The 19,796-nt window shown below is 42.4% G+C and overlaps 1 protein-coding gene across 1 annotated transcript in view; it reads right to left on the bottom strand.

Moving 5' to 3' along the window:
- Nucleotides 1-19,796, bottom strand: part of SMOX (spermine oxidase) — an 85,944-nt gene that overhangs the window by 27,058 nt on the left and 39,090 nt on the right. The window contains exons 2-3 of the mRNA XM_030563978.1: nt 12,865-13,099; nt 3,149-3,375 (exon numbers count right to left, since the gene is read on the bottom strand). Coding sequence (XP_030419838.1) covers nt 3,149-3,375; nt 12,865-13,072 — 435 coding nt within the window. The 5' untranslated portion in view covers nt 13,073-13,099. The remainder of the gene's footprint in view (nt 1-3,148; nt 3,376-12,864; nt 13,100-19,796) is intronic.

The raw sequence follows: 19,796 nt of genomic DNA, 5'->3' as shown, positions 1-19,796 counted from the left end.
CGCCTTATTTGCCACTGATTTAGTGTTGTGGTTGTTTACTCAGAGTAGTTTTAGGGATGTTGTAAAATGCCCCAACATACAATCCCACCAACTAATAAAGAAGAGATTAAAACTGAAGCAGGCTGAATGCCCACTTGTCATTCCCCCTCCCCTTTAAGTATAAACGTGGCACAAGAACCTGCAAATCATCTAGAGCAGTAAAACCGTAAGGAACCAACACAACCAAAAATATAAAAGCCCCCAGAAGTAATGCAACATGCTAACTCAGTCGGTGTGTAAAGAGAAACACATTCTCATCTGTGCATTGTGCAAGAGTAAAGTTCCTGAAGCCACACACACACATACTATGCACTTTCCTATTTACTTCATCCAACAGTGAGTGTGTTTGCACATTGCACATTTGGTTTCTTTTGCAATTTGGGTTTTCAAGAGATCCTAATAACTTCTCTTATTTTTGTTCCCAAAAGTAGAGAGAGAGGAGAGAAACACAGGACTTGCCATAGCCGACCAGTACAATCATCCACCTAATCCAGCATCCACCTTTGAGAGCAGCCAGTACGAGCAGTTTCAGAGATGAGTGTTAACTCCCCCACTACAGGCAATAATGATGCAACACAGGTGTGGGGAAAGTTACTTTTTAGTCCCAGACAACTGAGGGTTGGCTTATGTCTTAAAGTAAGAGTGGTAAGATCTCTTATACATTTTTATCCCAGCACATGTAACAGCAGATGTGTTTACTACCATATAAACGTCAAATCCTTTTATGACTCTTAGCTATTGGCCACAAGGTTATCTTCTGGTAGTAACAAGTTAATTATGCATTGCATAAAAAAAAAGATCAGCTTGAAGTTTGCTGCTTTCTAGTTTCGCTGGCAGACCCCCTGTTATTGTATTATGAGAAAGGGTAACTCCAAGCGCAAAATTGAGTTTTCTTCACCATTCATTTTGTATCCCTCTGTAAACTCGTATTAGTCTTCTCCCTAAACTGTATTTTCACCTCTTTTTGTTTGCTTCTCATAACAGGTTGTTCTAGGCCTCTAGTAATTTTCATTCCCCTTTGCGAAACACTTTATATATTTCTATATCTTTGACATGGGATGATCAGAACTGAAAACAGTATTCAGAGCAATAGCATGCTGTTTACTTATATAACATCATCCATTCCAGCATTTTCAGTGTTATTCCCTCTCTCTTTTTTGATCTGGCCCAACATTTTATTTGTTTTTTTGATCGCTGCTGCACTCTGAACTGAGGTTTTCCCTGAGCTCATCATAGAGACGCTCAGCTCTTTTTTCTGAGGGGCGACTGTTAATTTTAGAACCTAGTAAAAAGGGAAAGCAGCTCAAACTATTCCTGCCAAAGTGCATCACCCTGCACTTGTCCAAGTGGGATTTCATCTGCCACTGCGTTGCCTAGTTGCCTATCTTAACTAGAGCCCTTGGATGTTCCCCACAATCCTCTCTATTAACTCAATTAATTATAGGCCATGTATTCATTAGCACAATGCTAAATGTCTTTCTATGTTGGAAATCAGCATTGCCACTCTGTCTCTGATCCATGATAGCACTTTAGCTCTTATCCCATAACTATTTTTTTTCCTTAATGGCCTCTGGTGAAGAATTTGAATACCCATGTACATATTTTTAAATATATATTATACAATGTCTGGCTGATCCCAGAGGTGTGACATTATAAAAAAGATTTACCCAAAAAAGTGTTGGTGAAGTTCAGATCCAGTGCAAACTTTGAGGGCTCTACAAAGGGCTACAACTTGGCAAGGATGATTCCCCACTCCCACCCACTCGGAGAGCCTTTTGATTGGGGAAATTTTATAATTGCCCCTTACCCAAATATAATTAGAAATAGAGGAAACCAATCAGGAGAATAATTAGAGTGAAACCTGGCAAGCTGTCTTAGCATTGGTCTAAGGGCAAGTCTAAGGGCAGGTCTACACTATGGCAGGGATCGATGTTCTGAGATCAATCCATCGGCAGTTGATTTAGCGGGTCTAGTAAAGACCCACCAAATCGATTGCAGATTGCTCTCCAATCAATCCCTGTACTCTACCCCCAACGAGAAGGGTAAGGTTAGTCGACAGGAGATTTTCTCTCCTTGGCCCCCCACAGTGTAGACTCCGCGGTAACTCGACCTAAGGTACGTAGCTGGAGTTGCATAGTGTAGGTCGACGTACCACAGTACTGTAGATATAGCCTAAGTCTTGGTATTATAAAAGTACAAAAGTAATGTCATTTTACATTTGTTCAGCCATTAATTAAGTATCAGGGATCACATTCACCTGGAGTAGAAGCAGGCATCATTCCACTAGAATAAGTGGAATGGTGCCCATTTACACCAAAGTGAGACTGACCCTACTTATCTAGGAAACCGAAGATCATTTTTTCCTTGGGTATTTGCTTAGGACACGTTTTATTACTGAACCTGTATTTCCCCTTTTATTCTGCAGTTTTCCATTTATTAATTTTTTTAGTGCTTTCATTTCTATTTTTCGTTGGTCTAGAGTCTCTACCATGAGCTTAGGCACTGTTTTACATAGCTCTTTGGAGAAAATCATTTAAGATAGCGGAATGAACATTACAGGTAGCTTCCAAATCATAAAAATGAAAGCTCTGGCCAAGACAGAAATGATATTTAACCCTTGCAGCATTTGTCATAGCACTTGTGATGCAATCGAGCTTGTAATTCATACTAGGATGAATGTCATAACTTACACAGCACAGTGTAGTAGTTATAATGTCAATAACGTCTCACTGCCACATCTTTTAGTTGGATCTTTCTAAATCATTACGTTCTGCCTCGTTTGGGCCCCTTCCTTATTATTAGCTAAATGGCAAGTCTACAGCTATTGATTAAATTATCCCACAATATTTGCTGGAAGTGATGAGAATTGATCATAAAAGGACAGAAGGGGTATTGTCCTTCAGTGTGATTTGATTCTAGGAGCTCTGATCACATTAACCAGTGACTGAATTAAGTAGATGGCACCATATTGTTTTTTTTTTTAAATCCAAAACTTATTTTAAGTAGAGAAACTGAAGGCATTAAAAGTTTTTCTACTGTCTCAGCACTGAGAAGTGTCTAGTGGGTTTTCAGACCAATGTGCAACCGGAGGGGGCTGCTAAATACCAACCTCGTTGTATAAATCACTGAATTCTTCAACCACATCTTTCGGAATCCTCTGCCCATTGTTGGTAAGGTGATAAGCCACCCCATTCTTGGAGTAAAGACTGATACGGCCAATGCTTCTCTCACCATCAGTAGTCTCTTCAAGTAAGCCATTGTCTTCTGCTAGATGATAGACTGGATTTCCATTTGAACCATGGATCCACGTAGCTCCCAGTTCAAAAGTGGCGTTCTCTGGGGGGGAACAATCCAATTAGACCTGTACGATGAACTCATTTAAAAAGAGATGTTGTATGTCACATCCCAGTCTACAAATGAAGAGCAGTAAATAGAGCACAAATAGGACATTTGCCCAATGATGCCACATTACCAAAAAAAACAACACTGAAGCACTGAAGAAGTGCTTTCACTTAAGGACAAGTTTAAGTGTCATATTAATGTTTGTTCATCGTAGGTCTCTACAGAACAACAGTGTCATACAGTGCTATAAAAGGGGATCAATCACAAGAGGGGTGTTCCCTAAAGAGATTCCAGGGTATGCAGCAGCAATGGTATCTAATAGTTCAAGAATAAAGCAGAATCCCTGACTCCAGGTCCTAATCCAGGATTGTCACTAGCTCAACAGGTGCCATTTAGCCTCTCTACTTCATCCTTCCAACCTACAAAATAGGGATATTATTCATTTACCTACCAGAAGGATGCTGGAAGGACATCTGCACAGCGCTTTATACCTTCAAAAGAGCTATATGAGTATTTTCTATATCCCGGTATCAGATGCTGAGCAGCGTAACAGCAGAACGCAATGGTGCCTACCCTACAAACATCATTAGAATTTAGTGCACCAGAGGGTATATTGATCTCTCTTGCTCAGAAAGTGTGAGGGGTAAGGGGAGGAAAAGAGGGGTTGGCTCTCTGTATTGTACTACCGCAAACAGAATATAAATGAATACTTACATAAATATTGAAGAAGTGGTAGGGAAAGAATAAGAGCATCGGTAGGCCACCCAAAGCCTTCAAACATCAAATTTAGTCTGAGGGAAGGGGAGGGAAGGGGATTGTTATTCAAGTACAGGGCAAAAAGGCATCTGTTCCACTAAAGCAGAGGAATGCAGGAAAGACTGAGACTGTCCTGTAATGGCAGCCTGAGGCTGCTTCCTTTAGCATGCAGGAAAGCCTTCTTCTGCAATTAAACATGTGTGTTGTTTACCAAAAGGACTCAAGCTACCTGCATTTCCAGAAGGTGGAAATAGATCATATTTTATTATTTGTGCCTTTGAAAGATTTCTTTAAAAAGATGCACTGTCACATTAAGAAATATCATTTATTTTTCACTACCTATGCTGTTTGTTTGCTTTTTTGCGTTTCTCAGTTTGGACAATGCAAACTGATTAGTCAGTTACATGGTTCTCTTTAGTCTAGATCTAATCAGTTTTGCCCTCAGGCTCTCACGTATTAGCCCAATTCTGCAAAGTTTAAGCAGATCACACAGGGGCACGTTTATTAGGTTAAAAAGAAACACTGTTTCTAGCAGATTTTATTTTAACTTATGGGACTATTTCTTATTACAGTTAGGTTTTGTAAAAGCTCATTTGTACAAAACCAAAAGTTTGGACAAAATTTGACCCAACACTGTTCCTTTCTTATCATGGAATCAACCCCATGCAATGCAGCATGTCCTGTAGTTTATGTGGATATTTTATTAGGAATTAGCAGTAGGGGGACCCAAAGCTGCAGGCCAAGGGCTTCAGCTCCACACAAGGGGCCTGCAACCTGAACCCCACCACCCAGGGCTGAAGCCTTCGGTCTTCAGCCCCGGCACCAGGCAGTGGGGCTAGGGTTTCAGCTTCAGCACCGGGTCCCAGTAAGTCTAATGCCAGCCCTGGAACCCTATTAAAATGGGGTCGCGACCCACTTTGGGGTCCAGACCCACAGTTTGAGAACCACTGGATTACACCATCACATAGTGCTTAACATGTAAATACAATCACAATGCCATTCCAAGTATGTTAACGTTTACAGTGGGTTCACTGTTAGAAGTGATGCTGTCAAGTTGTACAAATGAGTCACTATCTCAAAGCAAATCCCAAGACATTTGGGTTTCCAAGCCAAGAACAATTTCAAAAGGAAATAAAGTGCCAGTGGAAGTTATCCATCAAGGCCCTGAATGTGCAAAGACTTACATGGGCACATAAAGCATGTGCTCATATCTATGCAAAATCAGGGCCTAAATGTGTTAATATTTAAGGCATTGCAACTTCTGAACATCCCATAGATCATGTAGTCTGGTGGAAATGATTCAGTCCAGCAATCAACAGTATAGTGCTCATAAATATTTCAGGTTTAAAGTGACAGTGATCTTATTACCTGTGATCTTCATACAATCCATAGCATACAAGATTATTAGCAGGAATAGTATATAAAACTTGTAGGCCGTTCTGTGGTCACCGTTACGCTAGTGTGAATTGGCATTAATACTGACATCCAAATAGAATCTGGTTCTTTTTCTTTCAATTATCAGCATTGTTTAAAGTAGCACAAAATACTAGCGTATTCTTCTTTATTTTTGCCCAATAGCATTTACTTTACTGTCACGGCACAAACAAAATAGGAAAAGCCATTTTCTCCTCTGTTCTATAGGAGTCGTTGTGAGGAATGTAATTAAATACTGTACAGGGAAACTAAAAATAGGCTAGCTCACCTGTATATTTAGAAACCCATTAACCGACATTACTCAAAGCAGATAAGCCAGTTATTTCCTGGAGTAAGTGGCATGATAAATTCTTTAAAGGTGTGAAGTTAATCACATTCTTTTACACAGATACTCCATTTAGTTCCAGGGCCCTTCAGGGCTTGAAAAATCAAGTAGTTCCAATACCAATCTCATTTGAATAAGGCCTTGTCTATACTACAGGATAAAGTCAATTTAAGCTACGCAATTTGAGTTATGTAAATGGCGTAACTCAAGTCGCCATAGCTTATATCTACTTACTGCGGGGTCCACACTATGGGATGTCGACATGGTCTCCCGTCAATTCCCCTTACTCTTCTCTATCTGGTGGAGTACAGGAATTGACAGGAGCGATCTGCAGTCAATTTAGCGGGTCTTAACTAGAACCGCTAAAACTACTGCCAATGCATCGATGGCTCTGCGACAATCCCCCCGTAAGTGTAAACAAGCTCTTAATAAGATAGCAGCATACAGTCCTCATAAAATGGGTCTGCTAGTCCCATTAACATAGTTATTTAGCTATAATGTGTATTTCTCATGCATCACTGTGATGTAGCACCTGGATGTTATGATGATTGTTGCAATACATATATCAGACCAATGCAGAAGCCATATATATATATGGTCCTGTGCTTCTAGGCAGTTTATGCTAGCCTCAGTGGTTCACTACGACCCTCCACATAGCCCTTCTCTCTCTAGGGCCAGGGTTACAGTCTACTGAGCCCTTTTCATCATCGGCCAGCAAGGAGGTTGATGAGAGAACTCCCACAGTCTCTGTTGTCCCTGGGGCTTATTTCAGAACAGTTTAGCCTCCTGTCCTGACAGGGGCCTGACTTACCCTCCCAGGAGATGTTCCTGTAGTGGTGAGCTGGGGGGAACCTGGGCCCGCCCTCTACTCTGGGTTCCGGCCCAGAGACCCTAATGGTAGCAGCTGTTGGCATATGACCTTTCACTGCCAGAGTTGCTACATTTCCCTGGGCCACTTCCCCACAGCTCTCCTGCTTCTCCCTTCTTCACCCTTACCTTAAGGCTCTCTTACCGATGGCTTGAGGGTGTCTTCATTAACCAGCCCTTCAGCTGCACTTCCTCTCCTCTGGCTCCCTGACTCTTGCCAACCTGACTGGAGTGAGCCCTTTTATAGTATCAAAAGGGCCTTAATTAGAGTCAGGTGGTCACATTAACTTAATGGCCTCATCTGATTCTTTACAGGTTAATTAGAGTCCGGTGTTCTCATTAGTCTGGAGCAGCCCCTGCTCTGGTCAGTCAGGGAGCAGAAAACTGCTAATCCAGTGGCCAGTATATCTGACTTCGACTGCTTTGGTGTACCCAACTGGCCTGGGTCTATCACTATATATATATATATATATATATATAAAACTAAAGCAGAACACTCCATCTCCTCTTTGTTATTGCCTTGAGTGGAATTCTGAAAAACTTGTCTATGTTGAGTTACAACTAACTCTATGAGTGGTCTCATTGGAACTGCAGAGACTAAGTAAGTGTATCTGAATTTAGGCCTTAAGTAACTATCTTCAAGGGTATGTCTTCATTGCAGATAACTCAGGTAATCAGCACCCAGATCTATGCACACAGCTTAACCTCACCCAGGTGTGAGCAAACACACTGCAAAGCCTGGGGCCACGTCTACACTACAGCATAAAATCGAAATTATTAAAACCGGTTTTATAAAACTGGTTTTTTAAAATCGATTTTATGCGTCCACACTAGGGCACATTAATTCGGTGGTGTGCATCCATGGTCATAGGCTACCATCGATTTCCGGAGCGGTGCACTCTGGGTAGCTCACTAAAAGAATGAGACCAATAAATTCGATTTCCGTCCACACTAACCCTAAATCGATATAGTAATATCGATTTTAGGGTTACTCCTCTCGTTGGGGAGGAGTACACAAATCGATTTTAAGAGCCCTTAAAATCGATTTAAAGTGCCTTGTAGTATGGACGGGTACAGCGTTAAATCGATTTAACACTGTTTAAATCGATTTAATGCTGTAGTGTGGACCAGGCCTGTGTCTTAACTGGTGCTATGCTCCTGTGTGTGTGTCACTACGACTTCGGGGGCATCTCTTAGTGCTGCAGGAAGCTGAGATGCTCTGATTGTTTCCCAGGGGACTTGTGAAAAAACGTGTCTGTCCTTCAGAGAACATTAGGGGAATTGTGGGAAGGCACTGGAGGGCTATCAGCAATTGGTTTAGCTTGCATCCTCATTGCCAAGTGGACGGGCTGCCCGCTCAAGTGAAAGTGGCACTCAAGTTCAAGCCTACACCTCCAATCAGGCCAGCTAGCCCAGGTTTAAAGCACTACCAACCTCAGATGAGAGGGTTTTGTGTGTGGACACAAGGGGGGTTGGGGCAACAGTAAAGTAAAACCCTAAGTTACCTCTGCAGTGAAGACATACCCCCAAGGAAGAGATCACTAGACAATCCCTTAGCTTTGTCACTGAGGAGGAGGGGCTGTGTATAAAGGCCTTGCAACCTGGCCTAATAGGAGGAAAACCTGGGCTCCTCCAGATCACCAGTAACAAAGAATTCAACAGCCAAGAACCCTCCACCAGGAACAATATGTCCTCAGATTCAGTGGGCCTGATCACCAGCTAGTACACACAGGCGTGACTCCAATGAAGTCAAACCTAAACCAGTTTATACCAGCTAAGGATGTGGCTTTGGATATTTAAACTGTGAGGAATGTTTTCAAAGAGACTGGAGATCTGGAGATGAAAGGCCATGAGCCAGAATCTGCCAGCCTTGCTCTTGTACAGAAGCAAAGGGGATACTCACAGGGGCCTCTACATTAGATAAGAAGGTACGTTCTGTGCTACCAGTAGGTAAATGAACCTCGTCAGTCTTATGGAATCACCTCCCTAAGGCAAACTAACTAGTTTAATTTTTGACCATGTTCTCTGTATTCATTAACTTGGGCCTCTAGCTGCTCTTCTTTCACTTTATTTAGCCCGGCCTTACGTCACTTACTGCATTTTACTCTATAAACTCACCGCAGTAAATAAACATGAGTGCCTGTGACCTTTCAGAAGGGAAATGAATGAAAAGGCTATTTGACAAATCTAAACTTTGGAGTCTGTATAGGGCATTTCAAACGCTGGTGAGACTTGGCACAGAGATTAGAATGGGAAATGTGTCATTTACTCCAATGGGCTGTGTCCAAAATATCCCTGATCATGCGTGTGAGTGGAGGGAAGTGTTAAAGGTTTGAATATTAAGGAGTCAATATTTTCCCTATGGAATTTTTTGTATAATACTAATATAGGGCCTAATTTTACCTTCCCTGTTCACTATGTTACTCTGTGATCTTGCCTTCTCTAGAAAGAAAAGGGTGTTCTTACCTCATGTTAGCTAACACACGGTAACTAACACAAGGAAAAATCTTAGTGAAGACAGGCAATTTGGAGCCTAAGGTTTACCTCAACCAAGGAATACACGTTATACTCCTGAGGGCATTTTGCACCAAAAAATTAAAAACTCTGCACACAAGATTTTAAAATTCTGCAAAGTTTATTTGTCAAATAAATGTGGAGACTCCAGCCTGGCATTGGGGAGCACAGGCCACTGGCTGCACGAAGGTGGGAGATCACCTTGCAGCACCCCCGCCCCTGGGAAACGGACTCAGCAGTGAGGCTGCACCTGATCCTGACACAGCGCATGGATTGGGCCTGCCCCAGAAACATGCCCCCCCCTTGCCAGTTGCACCAGGTGTGGGCAGGCAGGATGCAAGTATGCAGGGGTTTAGTGTGGGGGGATCCAGGTGTGGGCTGAGAGGGTTCTGTGTGGGGTAATCTGGGTGCAGGCAGCTCAGTGGTGGGATCTGAGTGGGGGGGGGGGGATCCGGATGCACAGGGGCTTGTTGCGGGGTTCTGGGTGCAGTTGTAATGGGACTCTGCAGGGGACTCCAGGTGAAGGTGGTTGGGGCTCAGCGAGGGGTCTGTATGTGGAGGGGATAGAGCTAGGGAGACTCAGTGGGGGATCCAAGGGTTGGGGGGTGGGGCTCAGTGGGGTGGGGATCCCGGTGCAGTGGCTCATTGGGGTGGTCCAGGTGCAGGGCGAGTGGGGCTTATCAGAGGGTTCTGAATGTGGGGGATGAGGATCAACGGGAGGGTCTAGGTAAGAGGGATTTGGATACAAGGGGGTTAGGTGGATGGGGGAGCAGCTCTCTGTACAGGGATCCCTCCCGCTGCAGCTGAAGAGCGACGGGTGCAGGAAGCAGGGGAAGTTTGCAAAGCTTCCTGCAGCTGGGAGAGAAATCTGGGGGTGGGTCTGCCCCTGCCCCAGATGCTGTGCAGGGGAAGGGCAAGTCCCGTCCTCCCCAGACGAGCCAGGACTGAGCTCAAAGCAAAGTAGGGAGCTGGGTTTTCCCCAGTCCCGTCCCCTACCCCACAGTGATTTACCTCTCTGCCGGCTGCCCTGGGCATCCGAAACATACTGCTGGGGAGGATCGCATGACCACTCTTGTGGCTACCCTTTGCTTCCCTGTCAGAAAGTCATTTTTCTGTGGGGAAGCAAAGAAATCTGCAGGGGACATACATTCTGTGCATGCACAGTGGCACAGAATTCCCCCAGGAGTAACGTTAATGCTACAAACTGCCCTGTCTTCACTAGGCATTTACTTCACATTACTTACCATGTATTAGCTAACGGGATGGGAATACTAATTCTAATCTCATCTCATCCCAGCCCAGGTAGACAGACATGCACTAGCTCTACTCCAGCTAGCATGCTAAAAGTAGCAGCATGGATGGTGTGGCTTGGGCAGCAACCCAGGCTAGCCACCTGAGTGCCGAGCCAAGGGATTAGGTCACCTTACACTCAGGTGACTAGCTCATGCTACAATGTCCACACTGCTATTTTTAGCATGCTAGCTCAAGCAGAGAACATAAGAACATAAAAACGGCCGTACTGGGTCAGACCAAATGTCCACCTGGCCCAGTATCCTGTCTATCAACAGTGGCCAATGCCAGGTGTCCCAGAGGGACTGGACCTAACAGGCAATGATCAAGTGATCACTCTCCTGCCATCCATCTCCACCCTCTGACAAACAGAGGCTAGGGACACCATTCCTTACTTATCCTGGCAAATAGCCATTTACGGACTTAACCACCATGAATTTATCCAGTTCCCTTTTAAACCCTGTTATAGTCTCAGCTTCACAACCTCCTCAGGCAAGGAGTTCCACAGGTTGACTGTGCACTGTGTGAAGAAGAACTTCCTTGTATTTGTTTTAAACCTGCTGCCTATTAATTTCATTTGGTGACCCTTAGTTCTTGTATTATGACAATAAATAAAAAACTCTTCCTTATCCACTTTCTCAACATCACTCATGATTTTATATACCTCTATCATATCCCCCCTTAGTCTCCTCTTTTCCAAGCTGAAAAGTCCTAGCCTCTTTAATCTCTCCTCATATGGGACCTGTTCCAAACCCCTAATCATTTTAGTTGCCCTTTTCTGAGCCTTTTCTAGTGCCAGTATATCTTTTTTGAGATGAGGAGACCACATCTGTACGCAGCAGTCGAGATGTGAGCGTACCATGGATTTATATAAGGGCGATAATTTATTCTCAGTCTTATTCTCTATCCCCTTTTTAATGATTTCTAACATCTTGTTTGCTTTTTTTGCCACCTCTGCACACTGCGTGGACATCTTCAGAGAACTATCCACGCTGACTCCAAGATCTCTTTCATGATCAGTTGTAGCTAAATTAGCCCCCATCATATTGTATGTACAGTTGGGGTTATTTTTTCCAGTGTGTATTAGTTTACATTTATCCACATTAAATTTCTTTTGCCATTTTGTCGCTCAATCACTTAAGTTTTATGAGATCTTTTTGAAGTTCGTCACAGTCTGTTTTGGTCTTAACTATCTTGAGCAGTTTAGTATCATCTGCAAACTTTGCCACCTCACTGTTTACGCCTTTCTCCAGATCATTTATGAATAAGTTGAATAGGATTGGTCCGAGGACTGATCCTTGGGGAACACCACTAGTTACCCCTCTCCATTCTGAGAATTTACATTAATTCCTACCCTTTGTTCCCTGTCTTTTAACCAGTTCTCAATCTATGAAAGGACCTTCCCTTTTATCCCATGACAGCTTAATTTACATACGAGCCTTTGGTGAGGGACCTTGTCAAAGGCTTTCCAGAAATCTAAATACAATACGTCCACCGGATCCCCCTTGTCCACGTTTGTTGACCCCTTCAAAGAACTCTAACAGATTAGTAAGACACGATTTCCCTTTACAGAAACCATGTTGACGTTTGCTCAACAGTTTATGTTTTTCTATGTGTCTGACAATTTTATTCTTAACTATTGTTTCGACTAATTTGCCCGGTACTGACGTTAGACTAACCGGTCTGTAATTGCCAGGATCACATCTAGAGCCCTTTTTAAATATTGGTGTTATATTAGCTAACTTCCAGTCATTGGGTACAGATGCCAATTTAAAGGGCAGGTTACAAGGACAGGTAGCATGTCTGTCTACTCACCCTGGGAAACTCACTCCCTACTGCAGTGTATGTACCCCAAGATAGCTATGTTCTGTGGTCAGCAGATTACTGAATGTTCTTAGCCAATAGAAAAGATTGGATGCCACAGGAGAAATATTCCTAGTTCACACTCAAGTTACTGGAGAAAAATACCCTTCCCCACCCTCAGCCACGCTGAACTCTCTTTATAAAGCCAAATGATCACCAAGACTTTAACTTCACAATAATACTTTACATTTCTGCAGAGCCTTTCATCTAAAGCTCTGAGTGCTTGCGAAGCTCTGTGCCCCTCACATGAACAATAACCCATTGTACCCAGAAGCCTGGTAATTGCAGAGTAAAATATCCATTTGCAGGTACAAATGACCAGGAAATGGCTTTAAGAGAATATCTAACAAATTAACCCTCATAATAATACAAACCCTTGCCAGAAGTACGAGACAAGAGAATCCAATACAACAGTACAACAACATTTTCCTTACCAAGTTTGACGCTTTGCACTCTGCCTCCAATTCGGTCAGATGCCTCAAGGATTGTTACATCCGTGAAACCGTTTTCCAGGAGAGATTTTGTAGCTGACAGGCCCGCAAGGCCAGCACCAATAACTACTATTCGAGGCTGTCGTTTTCTCCGTAGGCCACTACTAAGAGGATCATCAGTGCTGTCTGAAGATGTTTCACAACTTTGCATGCCGTCCAAGCTCTCTTTCTAAGGAATCTAAGGAAAAGCAAATGAAGAGGTTCAAGGAACTAAGCCAACAACTCTCCACACTTCAGGAGGGTTCCTTCTCTCAGCACAGAAGCAAATTCAAGGGAGTCTCTAAATATATGACTAGCAGAAAAGAAAGTCAACCTATGAACTAGAACAAGTCCTTTCAAATGGGAACCACAGAAAGGGCAACGAAGGATGTAAGAGTTTCTGGTCTCGATTCTGGAGCATCAATAGTTGAGCCTACTGCAGTCTCCACCCTCTACATTGTAACCATGTAACAATTTCCAGCAAATTCATAGGATTTCTGACCTCCTGCCTCTTTATATAACCTACTGAGGTGGCAATTTTGTGGCAGAGGAAAAACACACACCCTGTGACAACAAGCTGTTCAAAGAAGTAATGTAACTTTATTCTGCTTCTGTGGCAACCACAAAGCATAAGCTTTAGATCATATAAATATGATACTAGGTAAATGGGACTTAGCTCAAATGAGGAAGACCGGCTATCAAACCAATAGCTGAACCAAAAGTGGGGGTGGGGAGGAGAATCTAGGGTGTGCTCATTAGAGGGCTATTTGATTATTGCATTGTTAAGAAATGTGACTAAATGCACTAATGATCACAAAACAACCACACTGCTTTTCACGTCTGAGGTACCATTCATCTGAGGATCTCAAAGCACTTTGCACACACTGAATTTCTCCACCTCTGTGTAGTACGCAGGGATCAGATATGGTGGAGACAGATGATGATCCAAGTTCAGCAGTCATGTAAACGGTGGTATAAATAGCAAAACTGCATCATCCAGCATCCAGATGCTACTTCTTCAAACTGCCATTTTAAATCAGTTAGAAACTGGTTTTAAATTGGTGTAACTTCAGCCCAGGTCTATACTTGGCAGCCTTTGCCAGCATAGATATTCTATACCAGCAAAGTACTCCTAGTGTAGGCTAGGGTGACCAGATAGCAAGTGTGAAAAATCAGGACAGGGGGTGGGGAGTAACAGGTGTCTATATAAGATAAAGCCTCAACTATAGTGACTGTCCCTATAAAATCGGGACATCTGGTCACCTTAGTGTGGACACAGCTTACACCATCAAAACAGTGCTTGTGCCAGTATAGTTCAATCCAGTCCCCCTAAGCATAATAAGCTATAACAGCAAAAGGACAGCATTACCCGTATATCTGCACCTACACTACAGGCTTTTCCCAGCACTGTTGGGTCTGTCACAAATCACACCTCTTCACACCCCTGACCAACATCAGTATGCCAGCAAAAGATTGTAGCGCAAACTTGGTCTTCATAGTGTGGACACATTTCCAAGCAGCAGTGTTTGAGTAACAAGACTCTAGTCAATTTCATTGCTGTTATCTAGAACCTTTTGGCCACTGTTGCTAACTATGGGCCAGCAGGGGCGTGCACTGGAGTAATCCAGGGGAAGTTGGATCTGAACATCGGAGGCTGAAGGAGGAGCAGAAAACTCTTTCCTCTGTTTCACATACAGGCTCTTGAGCAGGGCGAAGTCACAAAGCTCCTTTCTTTCAGCAGCTGGGGGTGGGTTACAGCTTCAGGTTTTAGGTACTTACGAGCCAGCGGCAGATATGAAAGATGAAGCACATGCACACCTGTAAAGAGGGTCTAGAGACAGCACCCAGGTAAACATAACAGCACCCTCCACTTTCTCACTATTTGTAAGTAACAGGGGGACTGGGTTCCCAACCATGGTGTGTCTCCTCTTCCCCCCAACACCAACAACTCCTCACCCATATCCCGTTTCTTTCTCACCCACCTCCACTCCAGAAGGGGTTTCTAGGAGATTTCTCAATTCCTGATGTTCCAATATATACCAGTAGCCTGGAAAATCAATCAAGGATCCATTCCTACCAATTCCAAACAAACAAATTCAAGAATCTTAAACTGTTCAAGGTAAGAAGTCAGACACTTTTGGTTTCTTTTAGGGCTGTCAAGAGATTAAAAAAATTAATTATGTGATTAATCGCACTGTTAAACAATAATAGAATGCCATTTATTTAAGTATTTTTGATGTCTTCTATATTTTCCAATATATTGATCTCAATTACAACACAAAATACAAAGTGTATAGTGCTCAATTTATATTTATTTTTATTACAATTATTTGCATGGTAAAAAACAAAAGAAATAGTATTTTTCAGTTCCCCTATTACAAGGACTGTAGTGCAATCTCTTTATCATTAAAGTTGAACTTAGACATGTAGAATTATGTACAAAAAATAACTGCATTCAAAAATAAAACAATGTAAAACTTTAAAGCCTACAAGTTCACTCAGTCCTACTTCATGTTCAGCCAATCGCTCAGACAAACAAGTTTGTTTACAGTTGCAGGAGATAATGCTGCCCACCTCTTGCTTACAATGTCACCTGTAAGTGAGAAAAGGCATTCTCATGGCACTGTTGTAGCCAGCGTGGCAAGATATTTACGTGCCAGATGCACTAACATTTCCTATGTCCCTTCACACTTCAACCACCATTCCAGGGGACATTCGTCCACGCTGATAAGGGGTTCTGCTTGATAATGATTCAAAGCACTATGGATCTACACCTTATTTAGTTGGTGTTGGTCCTACTTTGAGCAGGGGGTTGGCCTAGATGACCTCCTGAGGCCTCTCCAAACCCTAATCTTCTATGATTCTATGTTTATTTTCATCAACTGAGTCAGTTGCCACCAGCAGAAGGTTGGGGCTTTTTTATTGTTTTTTTTGTTTGTTTTTTTTAGTGGTGGTGGCGGTTCGGGTTCTGTAGTTTATGCATCGTAGTGTTGCTTTTTTAAGACTTCTGAAAGCAAGCGCCACACCTCGTCCCTCTCAGATTTTGGAAGGCACTTCAGATTCTTAAACCTTGGGACAAGTGCTGTAGCTATCTTTAGAAATCCCACACTGGTACCTTCTTTGCGTTTTCTCAAAGCTGCAGTGAAAGTGTTCTTAAAACAAACAACATGTGCTAGGTCACCATCGATAACATGTTATATATGGCATGCTATAACATGAAATATATGGCAAAACATGGGTAAAACAAAGCAGGAGACATACAATTCTCCCCCAAAGAGTGCAGTCACAAAATTAATTAACACATTATTTTTTTAATGAGTGTCATCAGCACGGAAGCATGTCCTCCGAAATGGGGGCTGAAGCATGAAGGGGCACATGAATGTTTAGCATATCTGGCATGTGAATAGCTTGCAGTGCCGGCTACCAAAGTGCTATGCGAACACCTGTTCTCACTTTCAGGTGACATTGTCAATAAGAAGCAGGCAGCATTATCTCCCGTAAATGTAAACAAATGTGTTTGTCTTAGCAATTGGCTGAACAAGAAGTAGGGCTGAGTGGACTTCTAGACTCTAAAGTTTTACATTGTTTTGTTTTTGAGTGCAGTTATGTAACAAAAAAAAATCTACACTTATAAATTGCACTTTCATGATAAAGAGATTGCACTACAGTACTTGTATGAGGTGAGTTGAAAAACACTATTTTTTGTTTATCACTTTGTATTCTGTGCTGTAACTGAAATCAATATATTTGAAAATGCAGAAAAACATCCAAACATATTTAATAAATTTCAATTAGTATTCTATTGTTTAGCAGTGCGATTAATTTTTCTGAGTTAATCACATTAGCTAACTGCGATTAATCCACAGCCCTAGTTTCTTTGAACTACAAAAAGGACAGGGAGCCAGGATCCTTGGGTTCAATCCACAGAGCTCTGCCACTGGATCGCTGTGTGAAAATTATATCACTTCCCTGTCCTGCAGTTTATTCATCTGCAAACTGAGGATATAACAGTCTCACAGAGGTAGTTTGAAGCTTAATTACTATTTGTAAAGCACGAAGAGCAAAGTAATGCCTGTTACTAAAGGTTATACTATCATTAAAACTGAGTATTTTATTCTACTCAGGTAAAATATGGTGATGTATTTTAGGATTTAATGCATCCAACATGAGTTTTAAAAATTCTTCAAACAATTTTCTCCATGCCATGCCTTGGGAACTCTCAGATACTGTATCGACGAGTGTTATAAAGGCCTAGATATGCAATAGTCCCCTCTACTGTCTATCATACTGTCAGCTTTAAACAGGAACTACTGTCTCAGATCTCCAGTGCAGCATTCCGAACTTAATACAGAGGACGTTCTCACGCCACCAAAAACTTAAAGAACATGTGCGTTCCCTTTCTGTTCAGCATTTTAATTTTGGAATATAAGGTCTGTCTAGACACATGAGACAATAACAGGGTATTTCATATGCCATGTACAATTTAGAAACCACCATTATTAAGCTAGTTCAAATTTTACTATACAACTTACAGAGAGGAAGACAATTAAAGTAATAGGAGCCTAGGCTTCTAAATCATGATATGCAGTGAAATGAAGATACTACATAAAATCTATAATTCCGCACTGCACATTATTTCACTATCAATTAATACAGTGTGTCAGGTTTGTAAGTAAGCGCATGAAACATGGGTGTATTAGAGATAATACCTTCAGTATTTGCCAGGCAGCAAGACAGCATCCAAGCCAATGTGTGTTACCCTTCACTCCAACACAAAAAGAAGTTTGCAAGATACTTTTAGGTTTTGTCTTCACTGCTAAAAAAAAATGGGGCGGGGGTCCATGGAAGGACTAGTGCACATTAGCCAGCCTGTGATAAAATCTCAGTGGAGATAAGGCTTTTGTAGTTTGATCACAAGGTAAACTAGGCAAGTATGATGCTGACCTCTGCCAGCCACCTTACAGTCAAACTGCAGTGCCTTGTCTCCTCTAGGATTTTTATCCTGCTATAAAAACGCCCAACTTTTCTGCATGGAAGACAGAGCCTTTAGTTTCACCATCTCCTCACTTCTGCCTAAGCCTCATCATCTACCCACTGCTGCCTCCATTCTGTTTTTAATTACCTCCTGCTCGCCTTCCTCAGCCTGTTTCTCCACTCCGGACTCCCTCACCCATTCCACCTACTTTCATTCATCTCCCCTCACCGCTTGCCCTCTTTTCTGTTCCTACTTTGCAGAGTTAAACAAGCCATGATCCTGCTTCCAAGAAGTACCAACACGTCTGCAAAAATAAATCCATCACCAAGACATGCACAAAGACACCAAAGCAAACTCATTGGCTTGTAACTGCAATGCTTGCTCTCTTCAGCGCCTATTGACTCCGTGTACGTTTATCTCTGGTGGTCGTCTCAGTTAAGCCACTGATCCTGCAACTGGTTCCATTTGAGTGGACTCTTGCACCTGTGCAGAGCCTTTTTCACTTCCAGCGGGACATCATGCACAAGGAAAAGTCCAAGAAGTAGATCCAGTTGCAGGATCAGGATCTTAGGTTGTAAGCGTTCTGGGCAGGGAAAAAGTCTTATTTGTTTGAGACGCAACTAGTTTACTTTGGTCCCTCTGTAAATAATTAATTATTACTTGTCTATTTCTGTTTCTTGGTCTTATCTTTTAGAATACAAGATCTTCAAGGCAGGGACTATCTTCTATTCCTTTTGTACAGTGTCCAGCATAATGGGGCCTGCCAAATAAATAATCATTACAAACTGAGCACAATACAGCACAACATGTTTAATCCTAGGCAAGCCAAATTACCATGATGTGGTTAGTAGCCACGTAGCACCTAGGAGCCCCAGTCATGGACCAGGATCCAATTGTGCTGGGTGCTGTAGAAGCAAAGAACAAAAACACTCACCCTGTCCTGAGGAGCTTACAACCAAATTCTGAAGTCCATACTCTGTTCTCCTCAAACAGACTCCCACTGAGTACTTTGTGCTCAACATTCCTCCAGCGGACGTTCTACCTGAGTGAAGACTTCAATGTGTGGCCCAAGGATTGGTAGAGGCCCATGAGTTTAAGCCTTTTGCCTTGGAAACCCTTTCCTCTCACACCCTTATAAATAACGGCAGCGTTTTACTGAAGTCATACCCAGACATTTTATAGAAATCAGGCTAATACACATTTCCAGAATGAACGCACGAGCTGAATATATCCTGGGCTTCTCATTTTTCTTATCATTCAAATTCTTATCCACTCTTATGCCCTGTCTATACTTGAAATGTAGGTCCATTTAGCTATGGCACTCAGAAGTGTGAGAAATCCACACCGCTGAGTGCCACAGACATGCCAACCTAATCCCCTGTGTAGACACAGCTAGATCAAGGGAAGTATTATTTCCTTGACCTACTTACTGCCACTTATGGAGGTGGAGTTACTATAGTAGTGGAAGAATCCCTTTGTTGCTATAGTGTGTGTCTACCTCACAGTGGAGACAAATCTTTAGGCCTTCTCTACACACAAAAGATGTACCACTAACTATATTGGTATAGTTAAAGTAGTACAACGCACCTAATGTGGACAGTTACATTAGTATAAAGATGCTCTTACCAGTAGAGTTTATTCACATAAGGGAAAGGAAGTAAGACAAACCAAGAAAAGAGGCCTTTATAATGGTATAACTGCATCCTCTCAAGAAGTTGCTCTGGTATAGCTATTTAGGTTAAAAAAGGTCACACCCCTAACTGAAAATAATTATACTGGTATAAAGCTCTGTGTATAAATCAGGACTGACTGTTTGGTTAAGGTTTGCTCCAGCAGCATTTCCCTTAAAAAGAAAATATAATAGGTTTCTCTAAGTTATGCCCTCCTCCACATGCAAGACAACCCCCGGCATCCATACTCT

The sequence above is a fragment of the Gopherus evgoodei genome, chromosome 5 (assembly GCF_007399415.2).
Source record: "Gopherus evgoodei ecotype Sinaloan lineage chromosome 5, rGopEvg1_v1.p, whole genome shotgun sequence".
In the NCBI taxonomy this organism is placed as follows: Eukaryota; Metazoa; Chordata; order Testudines; family Testudinidae; genus Gopherus; species Gopherus evgoodei.
The sequence above is the reverse complement of the archived record's forward strand: the minus strand, read 5'-3'. Positions and strand labels throughout refer to the sequence as shown.